The following is a 22,816-nucleotide window of genomic DNA, read 5'->3' as shown; positions in this document are numbered from 1 at the left end:
CTGCCGTCATCTTGTTACTGTGTTAATAGGGATTTTGTGGGTGGTCCGGGGGTGGAGTCGGCACTTATGTAGTTAAATGCCGATATTCGGCACTTAGCCATCTAAGTTAACTGGACAAAAAAAGTCAGACCGCATAGAACTCAGTCCTGTCTTTGTCCAATTTCACTTAGGTAGTCAAGTGCTGAATACTGCACTTTTGATTAGGGATAGCTGGCCGATAGTGATCAGACATGGATGGCATTGAATATCCAGCCATAACACCGCTGCCGGTTGAATTATTTACCCTTTGATGTTTAACTTAATGTTGGATTTTAGTGTTTTAATGTATCATAATAGTTTTTGTATGTTTTTATTCCTTATGGATTTGTTGTTTCCCAAGATTCGGTGAGAGTCTGCCGAGGCAGAAGAACGTCGAGATCCCACAATGAAACAACAGCAATAACAAAGGCATGGGAAATAGACCAGGATAACCAGAGACAAATGAGGAGACTTCAGTAGATAGTTTATCGGTGAAGACTCGACACAGTACCATGTTTTGGCTGGTACCCTGCATTAGGAGTAGCAACATTGAATGGTCAATAAACAGATGCAAGAGGATGGGACAATGTGGTCTTTAAAAAGACCTTTGAGTGGAAAATACATGGGTTCTAAAATAAATGACATGGCTCAGCTCAGCTCATTTTAGAACCCATGTATTTTCCATTCAAAAGGTCTTTTTAAAGACCACATTGTCCCATCCTCTTGCGTCTATGTTTATTGACCATTCGACGTTGCTACTCCTGATGCAGGCTACCAGCCGAAACATGGTACTGTGTCGAGTCTTCACCGATAAACTATCTACAATCTACTGAAGTCTCCTCATTTGTCTCTGGTTGGCCTGGTCTATTTCCCACTCCTTTGTTATTATTTTTGTTGTTTCCCACCCAGAGCTGAGGATGGTGTGGGTTATAGATGTTATAAATAAATAAATTAATTAAATTAAAGCTATTCTAATACTTACTCCTTTTCTAACCAAGTAGTAGGCTATATCCGTAGCAAGCATGTCAGGGCTTAAGGCGCTTTCCATTGCATCCTTATTAATCTGTAGAAATAAGGATTTTAAGTCAGAAAGATTATAACATTTGGAATAATATTTAAACATTTAGTGTCTGGAACTTACTTCCAGTATATTTGGGCTTTCACCTCAAATCAGAAACTTAACAGCTGGGGCAACACCACCATCATCCTTCCTGTGCCGCTACCAAAGATTTTTATTTATTTTTAACTCCGCTCCATTTATACTCCTTCATCCCCTCTGTCTATAAATTCAGTCATCATGGTGACAATCCAGGGTTTCCTTTTCCATTTGTCATTTTCCTCTCTCCTCCTGTCTTTTTTTACTTCCATCATTAAACCCAGCATTGATCTTTCCTTTCAGTTTCTTCCATTTATTTTTCTGCCTATCTGTCCAGGTTTCATTATTACTAGCCAGTCTTCAATGTCCCTCTTTTTACTGCATCTACAGGTTCACATCTCTTTCCCTCAACCTGGCTCTCTCATTCCCCAGACTTACACTAACTCTGTCCCCTCCTCCTACCATCCTATTCCATCCCATGTCTCCTTCCTTCCCCTCTCTCTCCCCCTATTCTAACCAGCATCTCCCCTCCCTCCGCTTCCATTTAGTACCGCTCCTTTCCTCCAGCATCTCCCCTCTCTCTCTTCCAGTCTCCCCTCCCTCCGCTTCCATTCAGTACCTCTCCTTTCCTCCTTCCATCCAGCATCTCCCCTCTCTCTCTTCCAGTCTCCCCTCCCTCCGCTTCCATTTAGTACTTCTCCTTTCCTCCTTCCATCCAGCATCTCCCCTTTCCATACACTGTCTCCCCCTTTCTCTCTTCTTCTATTCACTATCCTTTCCCCCTTCATTCAGTGTCTCAACATTCCATCCAGAATCTCCTCTCCCTCCCCCTTCCCTGTTTGCCATCCAGAATGTCCTATCATGCTCCCTCCCTCCCAACCCGCCTTGCCCTGGCATCCAGGATCTCCTCTGTCTCTCCCTCTTATGCCCCCACCATCCAACATCACCCCTCTGTTTCTCCTGTCCCCCACCAACAACCTTCTGTCTATCATCCCCCAGCACCAAGCATTACTACCCTCCCTTCATTCAGCATGGCCCGTCTCTCCCTAATACTATTGTCTTTTTGCCTTCCCCCATCATGCAGCATAGTACTCCATCTCTGCTTCACTCACTCCATCATTGTCCCACCTCTCTCCCCTTCTCTTTCTGCCCACTCCTGAGTAATTAAAGCCTTCCGCAACTGCCTGGAGGCGAGCTTCCCTGCCTTGCTCACTCCCTTTCCCTTACAGCCCCCCCCCCCCCCCCCCCCGTGGTAAAACAAAATGAATTTCCTACTGTCCCTTCCTGGGCAGGGGTAAAGGCACAGGCGCCCAGACATTACTTCCTCTCGGGCCGCTACTACGGTGGCCTGGAGGAAACATGAGCTGCCTTGTTGTTCACTCTCCTCTCCTCCCTCTCCGACCCTCGCTCTCATGGCAGGAAAACAAAAAAAATGAAATGAAACCGCGCACGGGGCCATAGCCCTGCACGTGCTGCTACCGGCTTCCTTCTTCCTCCCTCCCTTCATGATGTAACTTTGAAGGGAGGAGGAACGAAGTGGTCAATGGCATGCGCAGAGCTATAGCCTCGTGCATGGTTTCCTTTTTGTTTTGCCGCCGTGAGCGTGAGGGTCAGACTCAGAGTAGAGTGAGCAAGCATTAGCAAGACAGGGCAACTCATGGTTCCTCTAGGCTGCTGCAGTAGCAGCCCAGGAGGAAGTCAGTGTCAGAGGCCTGTGCCCTTATCCCTACCCAGATAGGGAAGCTCATTTGGGGGGGGGGGGGGGGGGAAGGGGGTAATGCCCCCCTCACCCCCCCCCCCCACCAAACTATGCCTATAGGGAAAGCTACTGTTTGGCGCTGATCTTGACAAGCAGAGAGTAATGCAGAGGTCAGAGCTTTAACCCTGGTCTGATTCCCGTTCTCTTCATGTACCACATAGCTTTGAGCAAGTTACGTATAGAGATTACAACTTGAGCTGAGGGGTTAAGTCAAAAACCTTGTAATCAAATGAATCATTTTGTACAATGTTGTCTGACCTGACAGCTGTATACAAAAAAAAAAAAAAAGAAAAATCAGACCCATCCATCTTGTAGTAAAAGTTTTGGGTTTATTTATTGAGCTGACCGCCGTGAAAGCCATCTGTGAAAACCCTGCTTTCAATTTTAAGTGGAACGAGAGCAGCACACTCACCAGGGCTGGCGATTTCTACAACCTGAAGGCCTGGTCTTCATTTTGTATAGTCAGATAATAAAACTAGTCTCACCTTTAAAGTAGAAATAACTCCACTAGCCACCTGCAGCACAGCACATACAGTATCATAGACATCAAACATGGCCTCCTTATCTTCCTAGAGAGAAATGAATTGTTTGAAAGCCTTAAAAATTAGATTTTATGTAAAGAAATGAGTACATTGATAAGCGGAAATATCTATCATTTGTTCATCCATGTATTTTATTTATTTATTTGAGCCATTTATATCCCACATTATACCAAGTTCGGATTCAATAAGACTAACAAGAAACAAACAGTACAATACAATCAATATCAGCATAATTTAGGTCCACATCCCTGGTATTCTACAACATTGCGTGCAAATTTTAGGAATGCCCCTGACACGCCCACGTTCCTCTCATGGCCACGCCCCCGTTAAGTTATGCGCAAATGGTTATAGAATAGCACACAGCAAGATGTGCTCCCATTCCAAATTAGTGCCGATTAGCACCTAATTATCGGCACTAATTGAATTGTGAGCCAATTTAGTTGGGTGCACATCTTCAAATCGGCGCCAAATACACAATCTAGGGGGGGGGGGTTAGCTGCATCTAGACATCAAATTTGTGCGCCTTGTTATAGAATTCTTCCCTTAGTGGGCCTTTTACAAAGGCATACTAGCGTTTTTAAGCACTCGCAAAAAATAAGTGTGCACTAAACAATAGAGATGCCCATAAATACCTAAGGACATCTCTAGCGATTAGCGCACGCAAAAAACACTACCACGCCTTTGTTAATAGACCCCCTTAGTGACTATAGGGTCCTTTTACTAAGGTGCACTCAGGGCCGTGCTAACCCGGTAAGCGAGGTAAGCATGGCAGGGGGCGCTTCCCTCTGGGGGGCGCCGCCGCACCATGCTCACCTCGCTCGCCCTCCCCCAACATCCCTTTTCTTTTTTTTTCTTTTTAAATTTACCTCCATGGTGGCGGTTCCGGCAGCGCAGCGTCAGGGAAGGAGGCAGCGCTCCAGACGTCTCTAGCCTTCCCTTTGTTGTGTTCCGCCTTCTTCTGACGTCAAGGATGACATCAGAAGAAGGCAGAACACAGCGAAGGGAAGGCTAGACGTCGGGAGCGCCGCCTCCTTCCCTGACACTGCACTGCCGGAACCGCCACGGAGGTAAATTTAAAAAGAAAAAAAAAAGAAAAGGGATGTTGGGGGGAGAGAAGATGGTGGGCAGTTGAACAATGGGAGCGGGAGGGCAGGGGAGAAACGACAGCATGGATGCGAAGGGGGGGGCATGGATGCAAAGGGGGGGGGGAGAAGAGGGCGGGCCAGGCTGGGACATGGGAGAGAGAGGAGCATGGATGCAAGGGGGGGTCATGGAAGGGAGAGAGGGGAATTGCTGGAAAAGGATGAATGGAGGGGGCAGGGCTCAGGGAGAGAGGGGAATTGCTGGAAAGGGATGAATGGAGGGGGTAGGGGACAGAGGAGCATGGATGGGCATGGATTGGGAGGGCAGGGCTCAGGGAGAGAGGAGAAATTGCTGGACATAGAGGGGAGGGAAGAGAGATGAAGGAGATGAAATGAGGGAAAAGGAAGAGAGGAGAAAAACTGCACATGGATGAAGAAAATAGGCAGAAGCTGAGGACCAGAAATGAAGAAGAAAGGAGGAAAGGAAAGAAATAAATGGAAAGGAAGCCCTGGAAACGGAGTTAAGAGGACAGATAGCAGCAGAATCAGATACTGGGCCAGCATGATCAGAAAAAGAAAGTCACCAGACAACAAAGGTAGAAAAAAAATCATTTTATTTTCATTTTAGTGTTTGGAATATGTCCACTTTGAGAATTTACATCTGCTATCTTATTTTGCAATGTATAGCAATTTCTTTTTAAGAATATTGCTGACAATTCCTGTCAGTGTGGCAAGTGGTGAGCGATCATTTTCACGGGGGGGGGGGGGGGGGTGCCGCCGCCGCCAACTGATAGGCTGCAGGGGGGCACCAGAGACCCTAGGCACGGCCCTGGGTGCACTAATGGATTTGGGTGAAAAATTGGCACTTCCCAATATCCACAGGGGAAACGTATCAGTCCAAATAAGTGATGTTGATTGAAGATTCTTCAAAAAGACTCAACACAGCAGTTGAGTTTTGGCACCTGCCTCAGGTGTCCAGAGATGAACGTGTACATATTTAATTCTGCACAAAAAACAGGAGCTTGAAATATCCAAGATATACTATTGATTCACTCGTATGCAGTTTCAGAAAATACATCTGGAATAATCTACCCCCCCCCCCAGGGCAAAACAAAATTAATTTCCTACTGCCCCTTCCTGGGCAGGGGTAAGGGCACAAGCGCCCAGACTGTACTGTGGCGGCCTGGAGGAACCATGAGCTGCCCTGTTGCTCGCTCTCCTCTCCTCCCTCTCCGACCCTCGCACTGGCAAAACATCGACTTAGTGGTAAGGTCTCATGCGCCACTTGGGCGGTAGGCATGTATCGTATACCCACTGCCTTTTACCGCCAGGTAAGCGCCACGCCGATTTGGTGCATGTTGGATGCGCGTAGGTCCTTATGCACCTTTGTAAAAAGGGCCCCAAAATTAGGACACCTGTTTTACTGTCCTAACCTTATGCAGTTACTTAGCCAGTTAGTGGACTGAAAATCACTGCTAACCACCTAAGTTAATATTGTGCCCTAACTGTCCCCAGGACACCCATAACTTATCTGGCTACGGCATGGCCAGTTAGTGGACATTTCAGCGGCACTAACCGGTTAAGTTCCACTGGATATTTGCTGCCAGCTCCATCAGTGGAGTTTAACTAGGTGGGAGCCTGTCCTGCCAAGTTAAACTCTTTTGAGTATTGGGCCCTTGGGTTTTCAAGCTATGCAGGGAAGGGAGAGAGCTCAAACTAGTCTTCTGCATGGTTAAGATCTACATAGCTTATGAAGTCTCTAATAGATGCTACAAGAGAAATGTAAATTTAAACGATTAATTTACCTGCAAGTCCTTGTTGTAAGTACTTGGAAGTCCCTTTAAGGTCATAAGAAGTCCTGAGCACTGAAGAAGAAAGCAGGTGATGGAGAGTGACAAAAGGAAATATTGAAGAAAGCAGACACTCAGTAGCATGACCCTGAGAAAAAGAGGCATCTAAATTCCCTCACCCCCAACAGAAAAGCTAGTGACCCTTTTCCATGCAGTCATCAACCACTCTGCACTGCATGCTGGGATTCTATCTCCTTTAGCTGTAGCCGACCTTACTTTGTCATCAATGTGGGTCACGTGTGGCTCTGTAGCCCTCCTCTTCCAGTTCACTATCATTTCCTGTTGGTGTTTTGATCTACACAGTCATGGAGTGCCACCGGGGGAACTTTCCTGCTTTGCTTCATCTCCCTAGAAATACCTTGACTTCTGGGCTTTGGCAAGGAAACGGTCTCCTTTTCCGCTAAAGGGGATTCTGAAATTGTTGCCACCTGCTGTGGACTCCAAAGCACCATATAGTGCTTTCAACCTACAGACCTAGATCTGAACCTTCAGACTTTTGGCACCAAATCAAACACTCTACCATTGGCGAAGCAGTAGAAGACTCCCATCTACTTTAACCTGGATGATCAGATCCTCTCCCTTCATCACAATAAATTTTTCTTTTTTTTTCGATCAGACATTTAGAGAACGCAGCTGCAGGTAAGCCCCTGCCTGAAGGGGGTCCCCCACCCCAACCATATGGTGAATTCTCAGTTCCCGAGGTACGTACTGTTGAGATCTACTAGTTTTTTTTGCTCTGGAGAAACTGGTTTCTCTATGGGCTGTTACAGTTTTTACTGGCCCAAAGTAAGAATTATCCAAAGAGGATGATGTACAGGGGTTTTCAAAGCCTACACACTTCCCGCCCTTGCATACGTTTTCACAAATTTTTTTGAACCAACATCTAATTAGAATTTCTTGCTGTCTCGAAAGCTTATTCTGTGTCGATGCTGCCTTTGCTCTATAAACAGACAGATTATAGCCCACAGAGAGAATAAATTTTAAAAAGCACTTCCATAGGTTAAAAAACGTTTTATGAACAGATCTGTTTTATAACATTAAGTGGGGGAGTTCCCGGGGTTTGGGCAGAATTTTGACTTACACATACATTTATAAAACTCTGTGGGTCTTTTAGTAAGCGCCGGTAAGCCCAATGTGGGCTTACCACTCGCTAAAAAGGAAGAACTGCCAGGCTACCACAGCAGCCTGGCAGTAATTCCCACCCCCAACACGTGCAGGTGTTTACCTGGCAGTAATCAAGCAGTGCCGCGTGTTGCCCGGTTAGCACACAAGCCCTTATCGTCATCTCAATGGGTGGCGGTAAGTGCTCCCCCCCCCCCCCCATGGCCGCACGGCAAGTGCTTCACTTGCCACACGGCCATTTCTTTAAAAAACAGAAAAAAGCCTTTTACCCGCTGCAGTGAAAGGGGGCCTCAGTGCGCATCAAAAACACTCGCTAACGCCAGTGCAGGCCCCCTTTTGTCACAGCTTAGTAAAAGGACCCCTATGAAATTTGCGCATGCGACGTGAAGCGTCTGTTCATGCTTTCCAAAAATACTAGGACTAGGGGGCATGCGATGAAGCTACAATGTAGTAAATTTAAAACGAATCGGAGAAACATTTTCTTCACTCAACGTGTAATTAAACTCTGGAATTCATTGCCAGAGAATGTGGTAAAGGCGGTTAGCTTAGCAGAGTTTAAAAAAAGGTTTGGACAGCTTCCTAAAGGAAAAGTCCATAGACTGTTATTAAATGGACTTGGGGAAAATCCACTATTTCTGGGATAAGCAGTATAAAATGTTTTGTACATTTTTGGGATCTTGCCAGGTATTTGTGACCTGGATTGGCCACTGTTGGAAACAGGATGCTGGGCTCGATGGACCTTTGGTCTTTCCCACTATGGCAATACTTATGTACTTATGAAGAACAGGCATATTTTTGTAGAAGGACTTTTAATGGGGTAATTTTCAAAAGGGAAAAGATGTCCCTCAGACAGCTGGTGCACCTCATGCATATACCTACACAAATTAGCCAGCCTGTTACAGAATGCAGTTTCTTCATCTCTCTACTCCGCTTCATTTAAACCCCAGTTACAAAAATGTGGACGGAGTAAATTACTCAAATTACGCCACCCCTCTCTAATTTGCTTTTAAATGTACACACTTCTAATTTAAACACAAGTAGGAGTATCACATTCCCCCACTCCCCAGCCACCGTGAGTATTCTGTCCCAGGTTGGCACTCCCCGGGGTCTCTGGTATTGCAGATGGCATCCTATTCTTTTCTGTGGAGGTTTACCGTCACATACCCTGCCAAAAACATGACCAGCCTTGCTGCGAATTAGCTCCAAGCTGTCTGGATTCTTCTTCTGTGGCATTAAGCTGCTACCGGTGCTAAAGAGAAATACAGAAAAAGGAATCCTCAGAAAGAATATGACCACAATAATCGCATTCTGCAATCTGTAAACTAATATATTCCTTGGCATTTTAGGATTTAGACCTGTAATCTCCAGGCCAAGGGGCAGCTTCTTAGCTGAGCACCTACGAGATCTGTTTGCTTCCTCACAACTTCATTTCCTTTATTAAATATGCAAGACCAAACAACATCAAATGTACAATTGTGTTACTTCCCAAGACCAACTTTAACAGCACCGATTCACATACTCTCATGCCATCCCTACTGTACATACTTTTCTCCGTCTTTCATAATTTTCCAGTTTAAACTGGAGAGTTGCAAGGGGATAGAAATTTCACCCATCCCCAATGGAATCTAACCCATAGCCAGCTGTGACTTCTAAGAACCATTCCATCCCCACAATTAATCTCCTCCATTCCCACTCGTACCTGCAGGAGTCAATACTATTATTTACTTGCTTGCAGCCCCCTGTTTCCTCCCAACCCCAATAGCTTCCTGTGGATTTTTTGGATGGTGTTCACTATTCAGCCAATGAATGTTCCAAGCCTCAATCTGATGTTCTAGTTGCCTCTGTCCATACATTCCAAGCTTCATTCTGGTACGCCAATTGCCTCTCTTGGTGTATTCCAAGCCTCATTCTAGAGTCACCAGAGATTTTGGCTACACTCCCATGAGAGGTAATGTCTTCCATCCTCGTGAGAATCCCGTGGCAACTTCTTCCATCCCTGCGGGAATCCCACAATCCTCATGCAGCTCTCTAGTTTAAACCCCCTTATCTGCAGCCCTCTACCACTATACCTTATTCACTTATTATTACTATTTGGCAGTTTGATCCCAACTACCAATAGGGGGCTTTAGCCACCATTTTGAACACAGGTGCTGAGAGGGCAGAAGCAACCAGAAATCGTTCCTGTTCCCCCTTCCCCCACACACACTTGCCACCAGGGAGATCCCTAGTAGGTGCCAGGGAGTCAGGGGTTTCATTTTATTTTTACATCTTTTTATTGAAATTAAAACATAATATAAGAAAACAGTGTCCATATCCACCCCCTCCCTCCGAACTTCTGTACAATACAAAATTCTGATAAAGAACATCTTAAAAGTAACAAAACATTTGTTTGGGGCCTTGACTCTTATGATCCCTGACTACACCCAAGTCAAAGACTCCATCTCACCCTACAAAACCCCTCACCCCACCTGAGAACCTACAGATTATTAAAAAAAAAATGCCCTAGCTTGCCAGTGAAAATTTATTCAAAACTGAAAATTTATTCAAAAACTTGACTACGAGCTTTAGGAGATATCTTCTGTAAATATGCTCCCCAAACCTCCAGAAATCGCTTTTGACCTTTTGAAGACATAAGAGCCACTTGAGATTCCCATAACATTAATTCACGAAGCTTATTCCTCCAATACCATATAGACGGGGGGAGGGAGGTGGCGTGGCAACAACCAACGACTGAGAATGCATTTCTTCCCTAGGATAGATGACTTCCCCAAGAATAATTTTGCATCTAGTGGTCTCCCTCTCAATGTTGTGACTGAACTAAGGGGTCCCTTTTACTAAGGTGTGCTGAAAAATGGCTTGAGGTAGTGTATGCGCAGGTTTTGGGTGACCACCAGTCCATTTTTTCAGCACGCTTGTAAAAAAAGGCCTTTTAAAAATTTTTGCCGAAAATTGCTGCGCGTCCATTTTGGGTCTGAGACCTTACCACCAGCCATTGACCTAGCAGTAAAGACCCACATGGTAACCAGGCAGTAATGACCTACATGCATCAAGTACCACTTGATGTGCGTCTGATACGTGCGTCCGAAAATGTTATTTTTCAGAAACGCGCCAAAAATGAAACTCTATTTTGGCGCGCATTGGGAGTGCATAGACACTTATGCGGTTTAGTAAAAGGGCCCCTTAATAAGGCTCCTTCAATGCGGCATCCAAGGACTGACTTGAGAAAAAGCGAACAAAGCTTCCCAAAAAGATTTAATTTGTCTGCATTTCCACAGGCCATGAAGGAATGAGTTGTCATCCCTTGCACATTTTAGACAGCGGGGGTGTCCACACTTCCCACATGATATGCTTGTTTTTGAGAACTCTATATACTGTTCAAAAATGACATTCCTGCAATTCTGCACTATGGACCAGGGGCGTAGCTACGTGGGGCTTGGGGGGCCTGGGCCCCCGTAGATTTGGCCCTGAACCCCCTGCCGACGATCTGCCCGACCCCCCCTCCCGCCGTCACCTGCCTTTGCTGGCGGGGGACCCCAACCCCCGCCAGCCAAGGTCCTCTTCTTCTCGCAAAAGGCTTCCTTCTGTTTCTGACGTCCTGCAGAAACAGAAGGAAGCCTTTTGCGAGAAGAGGACCTTGGCTGGCGGGGGTTGGGGTCCCCCGCCAGCAAAGGTAGGCGACGACGGGTTGGCGGCGGGAGGGGGGGATGGTCGAGAGGGTCAGCGGCGGGAGGGGGCAAAGTCGGCAATGGGGGTGGTGGGGGGGCTAAAATGTGCCCCCTCACCTCGGGCTCTGGACCCCCCTCCCGCCGAAGTCTGGCTACGCACCTGCTTTGGACCAGTCTAGGAATCAGCCAAAGGGCATCTGAATTGCACTCAGCATGGAATGGTTGACCCAAATCCCGTTCCCATCTGTCGAGTTGGGGGTTTTAATTTGCACCAGCCTTTTAAAAGACAATGAGCTCGACAAGGTCCACTATCTTTTGTTGCTGCATCCAAGACTCTGCAATACATCTGCTTGCAACAATGCAAAATTAAATTGATCTTGCCAGTCACTAATTTGTAGTACTGATTACTAATCTACATGCATGGCACAATAATGACTAAGCTGCAGTAAAATGGAGCAAAACTGACATCGCTAGTCACTAAACTGTGGTGAAATAGCACATTTTTACTGCAGTTTAGTAGCTCTCCGTCTCTCTCACTGTGCTATGTGCTCCGTGTCGTGTGTGTGCTGTTTGTGGGGCCATGGAGGAGTGCTGCATTGCAGGGCACAGAATGGAGGAACCGTGACAGCGACACTGACGGCAGAAGGCACAGCAGATTTCCCCATGCAGCTCAACTGCGGTGCCATGGTGCGTACTGGGGGGAGGCGGAGAGCAAGGCAAAGCAGCAAAAAACTGAATGGGTAGCAACGGAGTGAGTGACAGACTGGAGTTGCGGCACCAGCATGCAGCTGCAGCACAACCGCTACAATGACCTACCTACAACAACTTCCGGATCAGGGGACCCGGTCCCAACTAAAAAATTTTTACGCTGCCGGCTGATTGGGTGGGCCTGAGCTCAGATTGGGTGGGCCTGGGCCCACTCAGGCCCACCCATAGCTATGCCCCTGCCTAGTCACCTGTTCAGTACCCATGTCTCATCATAAGTATATTCTCTAGCCCCCTTATTTATCCTGTCTGTCTTGATTATATTGTAAGCTCTGACGAGCAAGGACCATCTCATACGTGTTTAGTATACAGTGCTGCATACGCCAGGTAGCGCTATAGAAATGATAGTAGTAGTATGAAGAACCGGGGTTACCTGTAGGCATCAGAGAGCGTTACAAAGCTAAACTCTTTTGTGCTGTAGATAATCAGGTCTTCAGACATTTTGCTTAGATGAATCAAGCACAGGGAAGCCCAGAAAAGGAACTCCGCTTTAATGACAAGAAGGAAAAAGATTAAAAATAGCCATGAAACACATCTCAGTTTTCACACTAAATATTAGCAGGCTTCCATCCAAAGAGATGCTCCGTTTCTGCTGTCTGAGATCCTTCCATTACCATTAATCCAGATGAAAGAGTTTTGGTATCTAGTGCCTTTTCCTCTCTCTCTTCTTCCTTCCTGCCTTTTTAAAATTGGGTTACCCACTTAAATTTCCCTGCAAAAAACATAGGTGAACCCTTCCAGATCTTGGTATATGGAATTTGTTATTTACTAAAACATAAAAAAGTCTACCTATAGCTTACAAGCCCCAAAGCAGATTATAATTAAAAGTACATCTTATCACACAGTTACCAAATAAAATATTTCATTAATCAAAAGCTATTATGAAGAAACCAAACTTTCATCAATTTTTTAAGACAAAGGTATTGAGCTTCACTATGAATCTCTACTGGGAGACAGTGTTCCACAAAAGTGGTGACCAACACCAAAAAATACAAGGCCTGATAAATCAAAACAACTTAAGTGGGCAGGAGAGGCTACTGCCCGCTTAAATCACACTAGGCCAACCAGTGGCGTAGCCAGACACCCAATTTTGGGTGGGCCTGAGCCTAAAGTGGGTGGGCACAAAATTATCTCTGCTCCGCCATACCTCCACCTCAAAATATAAATACTTTAGCTAATGAGGATCCTCAAGCTCTGTTAGCTGAAGACTTTCTCCAAAGGCAATTAATACCAATCGGTCCAGCACTTTTCTCCCTTCCCCGCCTCCAGTCTGGCACCTCTCCCTAGCTCCACCCCATTGACAATTAATACCTTTAATTAAATTTAGATATTAGATATGTATCATATGTCAAAGAATAAAGTGGTTGCTCAAAGCATCAATCAAAGCGACAATCGCTCAACTGCAAAACACTATGCACAAATTTGTGCAAAAACACACTCAGAACCTTACTGTACCATAAATATTACACTGGGCTGACCCTAATACAACAATATACCGATACGGAAAATGCAGACCGTCAACAATATGAAACAAGGGATATCACAATTCTCATGTAGAGCCACAAAACACCTTTTTAGGGTAGATAGTGTTCACAATGAGCTCCTTTTATTAACGACCATATATAGATCCTTCAAGAGGTAGTGTGTCATGATTTAGGCTCTACACCCTTTCTGATGTTTTGGTGCCACCTCAGTAAGGCCAATACACAAATTCTCCACTGCAAAACACTATACACAAACTTGTGCAAAAACACACTTATAACCTTACCAAACCATAACAGCACTAATTCCAAGGGCAGGACGAGCTACAACCTTATGCGTGGAAAGGCAGCACTATAATTACACCAGGCTCTAAAACACCAGTACACAACCCAGTGAAACAAAAACAAAACAAAACAAAAAAGGCTGCAAATACTACACGCTAGCAGAATACTGCACCTTGATCACACATGAAAAACACATGACACAACAGATATGAAGGCAAATTTCTGAACTGGAAAGTTACCTCAAGAAGTCAGACTCAGCATGCAGCAAGACTAGAAAAACTGAAACTTACATGCAAAATATCACAGATGCATATTTCCAAAAGCTGACATATTCCAATTAATAAATTCTGAATTAAAAAATGTTTTCTACCTTTGCTGTCTGATCATTTAGTTTTTCTATTTGCGTTGGTCCCAGTGTCTTCTGTTTTATGCAGTGTCTTCTTTCTATTTGATATTTTTTCACTCACCATGTCCACCATCCTCCTGTGTCCTTATGTTTTCTCCCCCTGCCCTCCCCTCTCCTCATCTATGTCCAGCAATATCCTCTCTCCCCTCCATCCATCCATCCATGTCCTGATGTCCAGCAATTTCCTCTGTCCCCTTCCCTACAGCGATCTGTTCTCTCCCCCCCGCCCTCCTCTCCATGTCCAGCGAGTCTCCCTGCCCTCCCTCAGCTCCCCAAAAGCCCTCCGAGTCCTCTCCGTTCCCCCCTCCCCTCCCACCCATGGCCAGCGAGTCTCCCTGCCCTCCCTCAGCTCTCCAAAAGCCCTCCGAGTCCTCTCTGTTCCCCCCTCCCCTCCCACCCATGGCCAGCGAGTCTCCCTGCCCTCCCTCAGCTCCCCAAAAGCCCTCCAAGTCCTCTCTGTCCCCCCGCCTCCCGCGCACACGAGTGTGTTGAACCTGTCCTTTTTCTTTCAGTAGCAGCGAGCGACGTGAAGGCACTGCAACGCTCGCCAGCTTCAAGTTCTCCCTTTCCTGTTCACACAGTATTTGTCCCGCCTTCGCGGAAACAGGAAATACGTCATCGTAAAGGCGGGACGGACACTGCGTGAAGAGGAAAGGGAGAACTTGAAGCTGGCGAGCGTTGCAGTGCCTTCACGTCGCTCGCTGCTACTGAAACAAAAAGGCCAGGTTAAACATTTGCGTGGGGGGGGGGGGAACGGAACGGAGGAGGAGCAGAGGAGGGCTGACGGTCGGGCGAGGGAGGGAAGGAGGAATGCCGCGCGGGGCCTCTTAGATCGACTCGGGTGCACCATTCCTGGGTGGGCCTTGGGCTTAAGTGGGTGGGCCTGGGCCCACGCAGGCCCACCCGTGCCTACGCCCCTGAGGCCAACTGTCTGCAGATATTCAGTGGTGCTTAACCGGGCAGTGCTTCTGAATATTGGAACTAACTGGCAATGTTGAAAGTGGGCAGGAGGGCATTACCGGTGGTGGTAGTGGAGGGAAATAAGTTAAGGTGGAGCCAGGAGTTATGCAGGTGCCAACCAATATTTGGTGCCGGTACCCGCGTAGCTAACCAGCACGTATTATTGATTAGAAGCCACTTTAATTCCAGGCACTGGCTTGAAGCTGCTTGTAGTCTCCCCTCCCCCCCAAGCCTGCCATTCTAGTCCCTGGTAGTCAAAAGGGTTTTGAGCAGCAGCAATGATCCATGATCAGCTCCATGATCAAAATGGCTGCCGCAGCTTCTAGAAACAGTTTCACAGTAGTACAATAATACTGCAAGACTGCCACTAGAGGTCATGGTAGTCATTTTGACCATGGAGCTAGCATGGATAATAGTGACTGGGTATCACTCTGCCCCAAAGACCACTTGACCATCAGGAACTGGAATGGTAGGCCAACAGAGCTGGATGGGGAGGGAAGGAAGAAGGGGGGCAGGCCATAATACATCTCCTTATGCCGGTCCTGGACTGATATTCAGCCAGGATCTGCATGAATGTGTTATGTAGTTCCTTACTAAACATTGGCTGGGACCTGCTTAAGTCCCAGTGGTAAGACGCAGTCTGGTCAGCCCGAATATTCAATGCCGGTGGTTGGACATGGCCTAGCATTGAATACCGGGACCTAAATCTGCCAGCCGCAGACAGCATTTACAAAATGCTCACCGTCACCAGCTGAATATTGACCCGATAGTTTTTGGTGACTGTGCACTAGGATATATTGGTACAGAAAGAAAGGCCTAACACTGCTGAGCTTAAAAGATACATAAAAATTCTCAGAAAACTCTGTGTCCGGGAGGAGAAAAATAACCTGCTCACGCCACATCCCAGAGTGATGACAGTCAGAGTGCTACCAGTACAAATGCGAAATGCCTCTGCAGGGCACAGCTCTTACTCTGATTTTGTGATGTAAGGTGAACTTACGCCACATTGTAAGTGCTGAGGATCCAGACCTGATACCAAAAGATGTAAACATCTCTTTGCATAAACCTTGCACTTTCTTGGATCTTCAAAGCACTGCATATCAAACATTCCTCACGATCTTTCCTAAGAACATTACTACTAAAATCATACAGGGCTGGAAATAAGAACACTTGTACATACCCACAAAGTCCCGCTCACTTGTTGCGTCCAAACTGTTCAGGCTGATGGCGTCAAAATTAAGCTCTGGATTGGGAATATAAAAGAAAATATGGGTGAAGAGTGAGGAAAAGAGAACCTGAATTTGAAGAGGAGATTTATTCGGGAGATCCTCATGGCCTATGTGTATGAAACGATGCTTAGAAATTGGAACTCGCAACAAACCATCGTTTGAATTGACCAATTTCCGCAAACTTTTGAAAACCTCTCTCTTCGACAAGATATATCACAAAGATCAACATGTGTAACTGTATAATCTTTAAAACTTCCAGACTGTCTTATAATGTCTTTCTGCTTTAACACCTTCATGTATTTCACCACCATGTAACACAAAACCCTCTGTAAACCAAATGTATATTCACTGCTATTTCCAGTATCCATGACGAATTGTAAGTCACATTGAGCCTGCAAAGAGGTGGGATAATGTGGGATACAAATGCCATAAAATAAATAAATTACTGTATTTGCATTATTTGTAGCAAAGGGATATAGTACCAAAATGTCACACTGAGAAACACTGCTAACAGTATATGTGATGGGTTTCCTTTCATATGCATTTTATGTGTTCAGACCACAGATCAAGACACACTCGTAGGGAAAAGTAACAGCGTCCATATTGACGCTCACTCCATTCTGCAAGAGGCATTACTCCATAACTCAGTGCCACATTTTTTGTATTCTTAGAAATACACATGACTCCAGAACATATACGGAGCAGTTTCATTAAAACGAGCGTGCACAGCAAGCGAAAATAGAACAGGGCGCCAGGCAATGTGAGAGAGCACGGGAGAAATGCTTTAGCTGACGGGGGTTGGGAACCCCCACCAGCCAAACCGGGGCCCCAGAACCAATTTGGTGGGCCCAGGCCCCCTTGCCCCCCCCTCCCCGTAGCTAAGCCACTAATACATACAACCATATAGGTTTATAATAACTATTTTCTATAGGTAAAACAGGCTTCGCATGCAGAAAATGCTTTATAAAATTTACCCTCATAATGCCAATTTCTTCATCCTCCAGTTATGCTTAGGCTTGTGTCTGTTTGCATTTTAAGTCTTCATTGTCCCTTTCTGCCAAACACTTCTGCTGCTCTTTGCCAGTTATGCCCTCATGTCCCAGCACATAGCAGTTTTGTTCAGAAAGAATTTTCTGTAAGTGAAGAGGCTCTGGTCCAAAGAAGCGAGGCTAAATAGATTAACTAAAGAACGTTTGCCCAATAATCAATGCGATGCAACCAGGCCGTCCTGCTGAATATCACCACAGGCCACCCCTGCACTGTCCAGTTAGTGCTGGGGTGGTCTGTGGCCAGAACTGGGACCTAACTGGTTAGTGACCATATTCAGATCGCTACTGGTTAGGAGGTCCTTTTACTAAGGTACGCTGAAAAATGGCCTGCGGTAGCTTAGGTACGTGTTTTGGCCACGCAGATCTATTTTTCAGCGCACCCGCAAAAACATTTAACATTTTTGCCAAAAAAGGACGTGCGGCAAAATCAAAATTGGCGTGCGTCCATGTTGGGTCCAGCCATTGACCTAGCGGTAAAGTCTCACGTGGTAACCGGGCGGAAATGACCTACGCGTGTGAAATGCCACTTAGCGCACGTAGCAGATGCACGCCAGAAAATAAAAATTATTTTTTGGATGCGCATATTGGACGCATGCCAAAAATGAAATTACCGCAAGAGCCACACGGTAGCCGGGCAGTAACTCCATTTTGGTGCGCGTTGGGCGTGCGTAGACGCTTACGTGGCTTAGTAAAAGGGCCTCTGGGTAAGCAACTAAAGCCCCTCAGTAAGTAAAAAGGTTCTCCTAACGTTATCCATAAGGCTAACCAGGCAGCAGTCTGAATATTGGCCAGTGCCCAGTTTGCGTCTCGGTTGCGGCACTTGTTTTCCTGCTGCTCCCTCCCTCCCCGTGACCCTGATCGCCCCACCCTCCCACCCTGCACATAGATAAGGGCCAACAGTACTTTGAATTGCAATAGTCGCTTGATTGTCACGTTAAGCAAATTACGAAGAAAATGTTCTTCTCTTTGTGGAAGCTTAAACGCGTCAAACAGCTCCTGCCTAAGGATATTTTTCGAACCCTGATTCATTCTTTGGTCCTAAGTCACATTTTTGCTGGTTGTGCACACTCTATTCTGAGGAAGCTCCAGACGGTTCAAAATACCACAGCCAGACTGTTTTTTTGGTAAGTCTCGCTTTGACAGTGCGCAGCCTCTTCGTGTGAAACTTCACTGTCTTCCCATTAAGGACTGTATTGATTTCAAGATCTGTGCCTTAACTCATAAGGTCATTTATGGTGAAGCACCTTTGTACATGTGTGATTTGATCAATCTGCCGTCGAGAAATTCCTTGGTGTCATCTCAAACTTTTCTTCATCTGCACTATCCTTCATGCAGGCATCTAAAATATAAGACAATCTACGCTTCTTCCTTCTTGTTCATCAGCCCGCGAACCTGGAATGCTTTGCCGAGACCCCTGAAAGAGTCGTCGGATCATCAAACTTTAAAAAAAACTGCTAAAAACTTATTTGTTTAACAAAGCCTACCCCGAAGTCAACAATGCAGTTTAACCCCCTTATTCTTTTCCCGCTTTGTTAGCTTATTCGCTCTTTCCCCTCTGTCAGCTTCTCTTATCTTTGCTACTCTGTACTTAATTTGCAAACTCTTTTACTGGATCTCATTTTTTTTTTTTTGCTGTTGTATTTTGTATTTTATTGTAACTTTGTTAGCCACATTGAGCCGCATAAACTGAGAAAATGTGGGATACAAGTGGACAAATAAATAAATAGTATCTAAGTGCTGCCGGACTTGGTCATTTCTGCCAGGGTAACTGCAGCTTATTCAGGGGTCCTTTTACTAAGGTGCGCTGAAAGATGGCCTGTGCTAGTGTAGGTGCGTGTATTGGATACACACAGATCCATTTTCAGCGGGCCTGTAAAAAAAAGGCCTTTTTTTTTCCGGCCGAAAATGGACGTGCGGCAAAATAAAAATTGGTGCGCGCCCGTTTTGGGTCCGGGACCTTACAGCCACCCATTGACTTAGCAGTAAGGTCTCGTGCGTTAACTGGGCGATAATGATCAGCACGTATACACTGCCGATTACCACCCAGTTAGCGCCGCGCACCAGAAAATAAAAAATAAATTTTCCAGCGTGCGCATTGGATGCGTGTAACAAATGGAATTACTGCCTGGGCCACGCACGCGGTAGTTCCAAACAGGTGCACGTTGGAAGCGCATAGGCACCTACGTGGCTTAGTAAAAGGGCCCCTCCGTTTCTACTGCTTTGGGTAACTCAGATAAACGCAACTGGCCATATCTTTACCTTTGCACAGAAAGTCTCGGTCCACACCTAGCGGGTTACCAGCTAGAGCACCACTGCCAGTGAAAAGGAAATGTGAAAAAAAAAGAAAAAAAAATTAATTGCACAATGACAAAGAGGGAGGAAAAATAGTTACAGAATATCAGCTGCTCTGTCCAGAATTTAATAATTTACAGTGGGAGACCATGGAAGTACATTCTTCCACCAGATTATGGGCTCCTTTCGCAAGGTGGGCACTACCGATTAGCATGCGCTGAATGCAAAAAAGTTTTTGAGAATTGAATGGGCTTCTTTGCATTCAGCGCACCACTAATTGGAATCACTGTTTTCTAAAAGAAGCCCTTTGTGTGTGTAAGTCTGTTGGTTATTTATTCACAAAATTTAAAGAGGTTTTGGATATCACAGTATATGTGGGTTACAATAAAACATCATCACAGAACATCATAACATAAAAAAAATAACAAAACAGAACATTAAAATCAACAAGCTAACACTGCAAAACATTATCCATCAAAAGCTTGTAAAAACAAACAGGACTTAAGGCTCTTATGAAAAGTCAACAAAGTTTATTTATTTATTATTTATTGTATTTTTTTTTTTAATTTGTAAATTTTTTATTAACAAATCGGAACAACAGCATCTGGAGACAAATACTCCTTGAAAAGTTCAAAACATCAACATTCAAGCAATATCACATCCAAAATTTCCCCCCCCCCCCTCCCTCCCTCCATGAACTCTCAATCTCCCTCCCGCCAGCTTCCCTTCCACCCCCTCCCCCCCGTCCCCTTCCTCCCCCCACCTCCACCCCTCCTCATCTGCATCTTATATCCCAGGTTTATTTTTCCCTTAATCATCTCTCCAAACCTCTGCTAAGTGTAGCCACTCTTCAGCATTCGGATTATAATGACCCCTGCGTCTGTCCGTTAATTTTTCCAGTCCCATCAATAGCTGAAGTTTACCCTTCCAATCTTGCCCTGTTGGGCCCAACTTCTGCTTCCATTTCAATGCTATAACTGTTTTTGCTGCCGCCAGGCCCATTCGTATAATTCTACTTTGCCATTTCTTCCCACCCTTATTTCCATAACCTAGTAAACACCATTTGGGTTCACAAGAAAACTGGATTCCCACCGCTAGTGATATGTAACCTGTAACTACCTCCCAAAATTCCTGTATCTTCGGGCATTCCCACCATATATGAAAATATGTTCCTTTCCCCTCCTCACACCTCCAACAGGTATCCGAGGCATTAGGTTACATAGCCTTTATTCGGTCTGGAGTATAGTACCAGCGACTCAGGACCTTATAGGCATTTTCTTTAATTAGGACACACACTGATGCCTTTTTAACCTCTTTGCAAATTTTCCTCAATTGCCCCTCATTAAATTCCGTTTTAAGATCTTGTTCCCAAGCCCTCATATAAGAAAGCTTTACCATCCCAGAGCCCCTAATGTGTTCATATAGATTAGAGATTCCTTTCCCACCCTCTCCTATTGCTCCCCATAAATTTTCGAACTTCTCACTCTCCAACTCTCTATCTTTGAACCACTTTTCTTTGCTCATGTAATTCTTTACTTGTAGGTACGCATATAAGTCGGTCTGTGGAAGATTATATTCTTGTTGTAGCATTTCAAAGCTCTTAAGATTCCCCTCCACTATGAGTTCACAAAATCTTATCAGCCCTTTATCAAACCATGTTGTGAATGTGTTATTCTCCCGCCCACCAGGGAATCCCGGTTCTTGAGTTAACCAGGCATAGGTGGAATGGGTCTGTGACCTCCTCAAGTTCTTCTTAAGTTTCCCTCATATTGTAAGTAAGTGGGAAATAAAGGGGTTCAGGGTCAGGGATCTATACATGTTGTCTGGGGCAGACCCCCACAACAAAGCATCTAGATTTCCCTCCTGGACAAAAATCTGTTCAAATCTCGTTACGAGAGATAGATCCACACTACTCCAGACCCCAATTTGCCTGAGTTGCGCCGCCCAATAGTACCAGGTAATATTTGGCATGCCTCTTCCTCCCTGCTCTATCGTCTTCCACATTATTTTCTTTTTTTTTTTTATTTATCATTTAAATTTTTTACATGTGGAACATGCAATATGTAATACACTGTACAACTTGGTCAAAAACAAAGGTAATTACAGCATTACTTACAATAAGGAGAAGAGCAAGCTATACAATTAATTAGACCACAATTCTGCCTTGAGGGGGAAGTGATTTAGATAATAGGAGATCTTAAACAGGAAAAAAAAAGGAAAATGCATATATGGCCTGGCCTTCTATCCCCCTTAGTTTAATACTTGAATGATATCGATTACTCTACAGGTTTATTAACTAGTTTTTTCATCTCCAAGAATGCTTTAAGATGTTCCGGTTCAAAAAAGGTATATTTTACGCCTAAGTATTTAATCAGACACTTACATGGGTAAGCCAATAAGTATGTTGCCCCCAGAGCTCGGGTCTCTTCTCTATACAATAAAAATTTCTTTCTCCTGTCTTGAGTTGTTTTACAGACATCCGGGTATATCCACACTCTCTGACCACAAAACATTTTCAAGGCATTTTTAAAGTATAACTTCAGTACAGCGTTCAAGTCCTGTTCAAAGACAAACGATATTAAAAGAGTTCTACGTTGCTCAATGTCAGATATAGATGTCTCCAAAATTAATGAGATATCCAACTGTGCCTGAAGATCCAAAGGTTTATCCAAATTATTTTTCTTACCACTATCTCCCGGCTCAGCTGGTAGAGGACTTGGTAAATAGTATGCTCTATTTAAGGGAGGAATAGCTGAGTCCGGGTACAGTAGAATTTCTTTTAAATACTTCTTAAAGAGCTCAGTAGGACTCAATTCCTGAGTCCAAGGAAAATTTAATATTCTAAGATTGAGTCTTCTATTGAAATTTTCGAATTGTTCAATTTTTCTATGTATCACCATTTTGTCCGTTACTAGGGATTCAGTCACTGCTTTTAATGATTTTACTTCCTGCTGGAATACCTCAGTTTGTAACGTCGCTTCTTGTTTAGTTTTTTCTAAAGAGTTGGTCAAAGAGTCAATTTTACTTACTAGTTGAGAAGTATCTCGGGCAGATTTTAAGTGTCTGGTTTAAAGCCTGCAGCATTCTCCATATCGCCTGTAGGCTTATCTCCGCTGGAGGATTCCCCTCCAAAGTTGTTGCCTCGACGTACAGGGGAGGGTTAGCGCCAATCGAGGTTTGGTCTGAAACGACTTCCGTAGCAGACTCTTCCTCCT

General features: G+C 45.0%; 1 protein-coding gene across 2 annotated transcripts in view; it reads right to left on the bottom strand.

The window, feature by feature from the left end:
- ASL (argininosuccinate lyase) overlaps positions 1 to 22,816 on the bottom strand; it is an 88,146-nt gene that overhangs the window by 6,899 nt on the left and 58,431 nt on the right. For both annotated transcript variants that reach the window (XM_030222379.1, XM_030222378.1), the window contains exons 9-15: positions 19,569 to 19,621; positions 16,212 to 16,274; positions 12,273 to 12,387; positions 8,634 to 8,718; positions 6,303 to 6,362; positions 3,359 to 3,442; positions 1,001 to 1,081 (exon numbers count right to left, since the gene is read on the bottom strand). In XM_030222379.1, coding sequence (XP_030078239.1) covers positions 1,001 to 1,081; positions 3,359 to 3,442; positions 6,303 to 6,362; positions 8,634 to 8,718; positions 12,273 to 12,387; positions 16,212 to 16,274; positions 19,569 to 19,621 — 541 coding nt within the window. The remainder of the gene's footprint in view (positions 1 to 1,000; positions 1,082 to 3,358; positions 3,443 to 6,302; positions 6,363 to 8,633; positions 8,719 to 12,272; positions 12,388 to 16,211; positions 16,275 to 19,568; positions 19,622 to 22,816) is intronic.

Source organism: Microcaecilia unicolor, chromosome 13 (assembly GCF_901765095.1).
Source record: "Microcaecilia unicolor chromosome 13, aMicUni1.1, whole genome shotgun sequence".
Classification (NCBI taxonomy): domain Eukaryota; kingdom Metazoa; phylum Chordata; class Amphibia; order Gymnophiona; family Siphonopidae; genus Microcaecilia; species Microcaecilia unicolor.
Note: the sequence above shows the minus strand (reverse complement) of the source record. Positions and strands in the feature narration are given on the sequence as shown.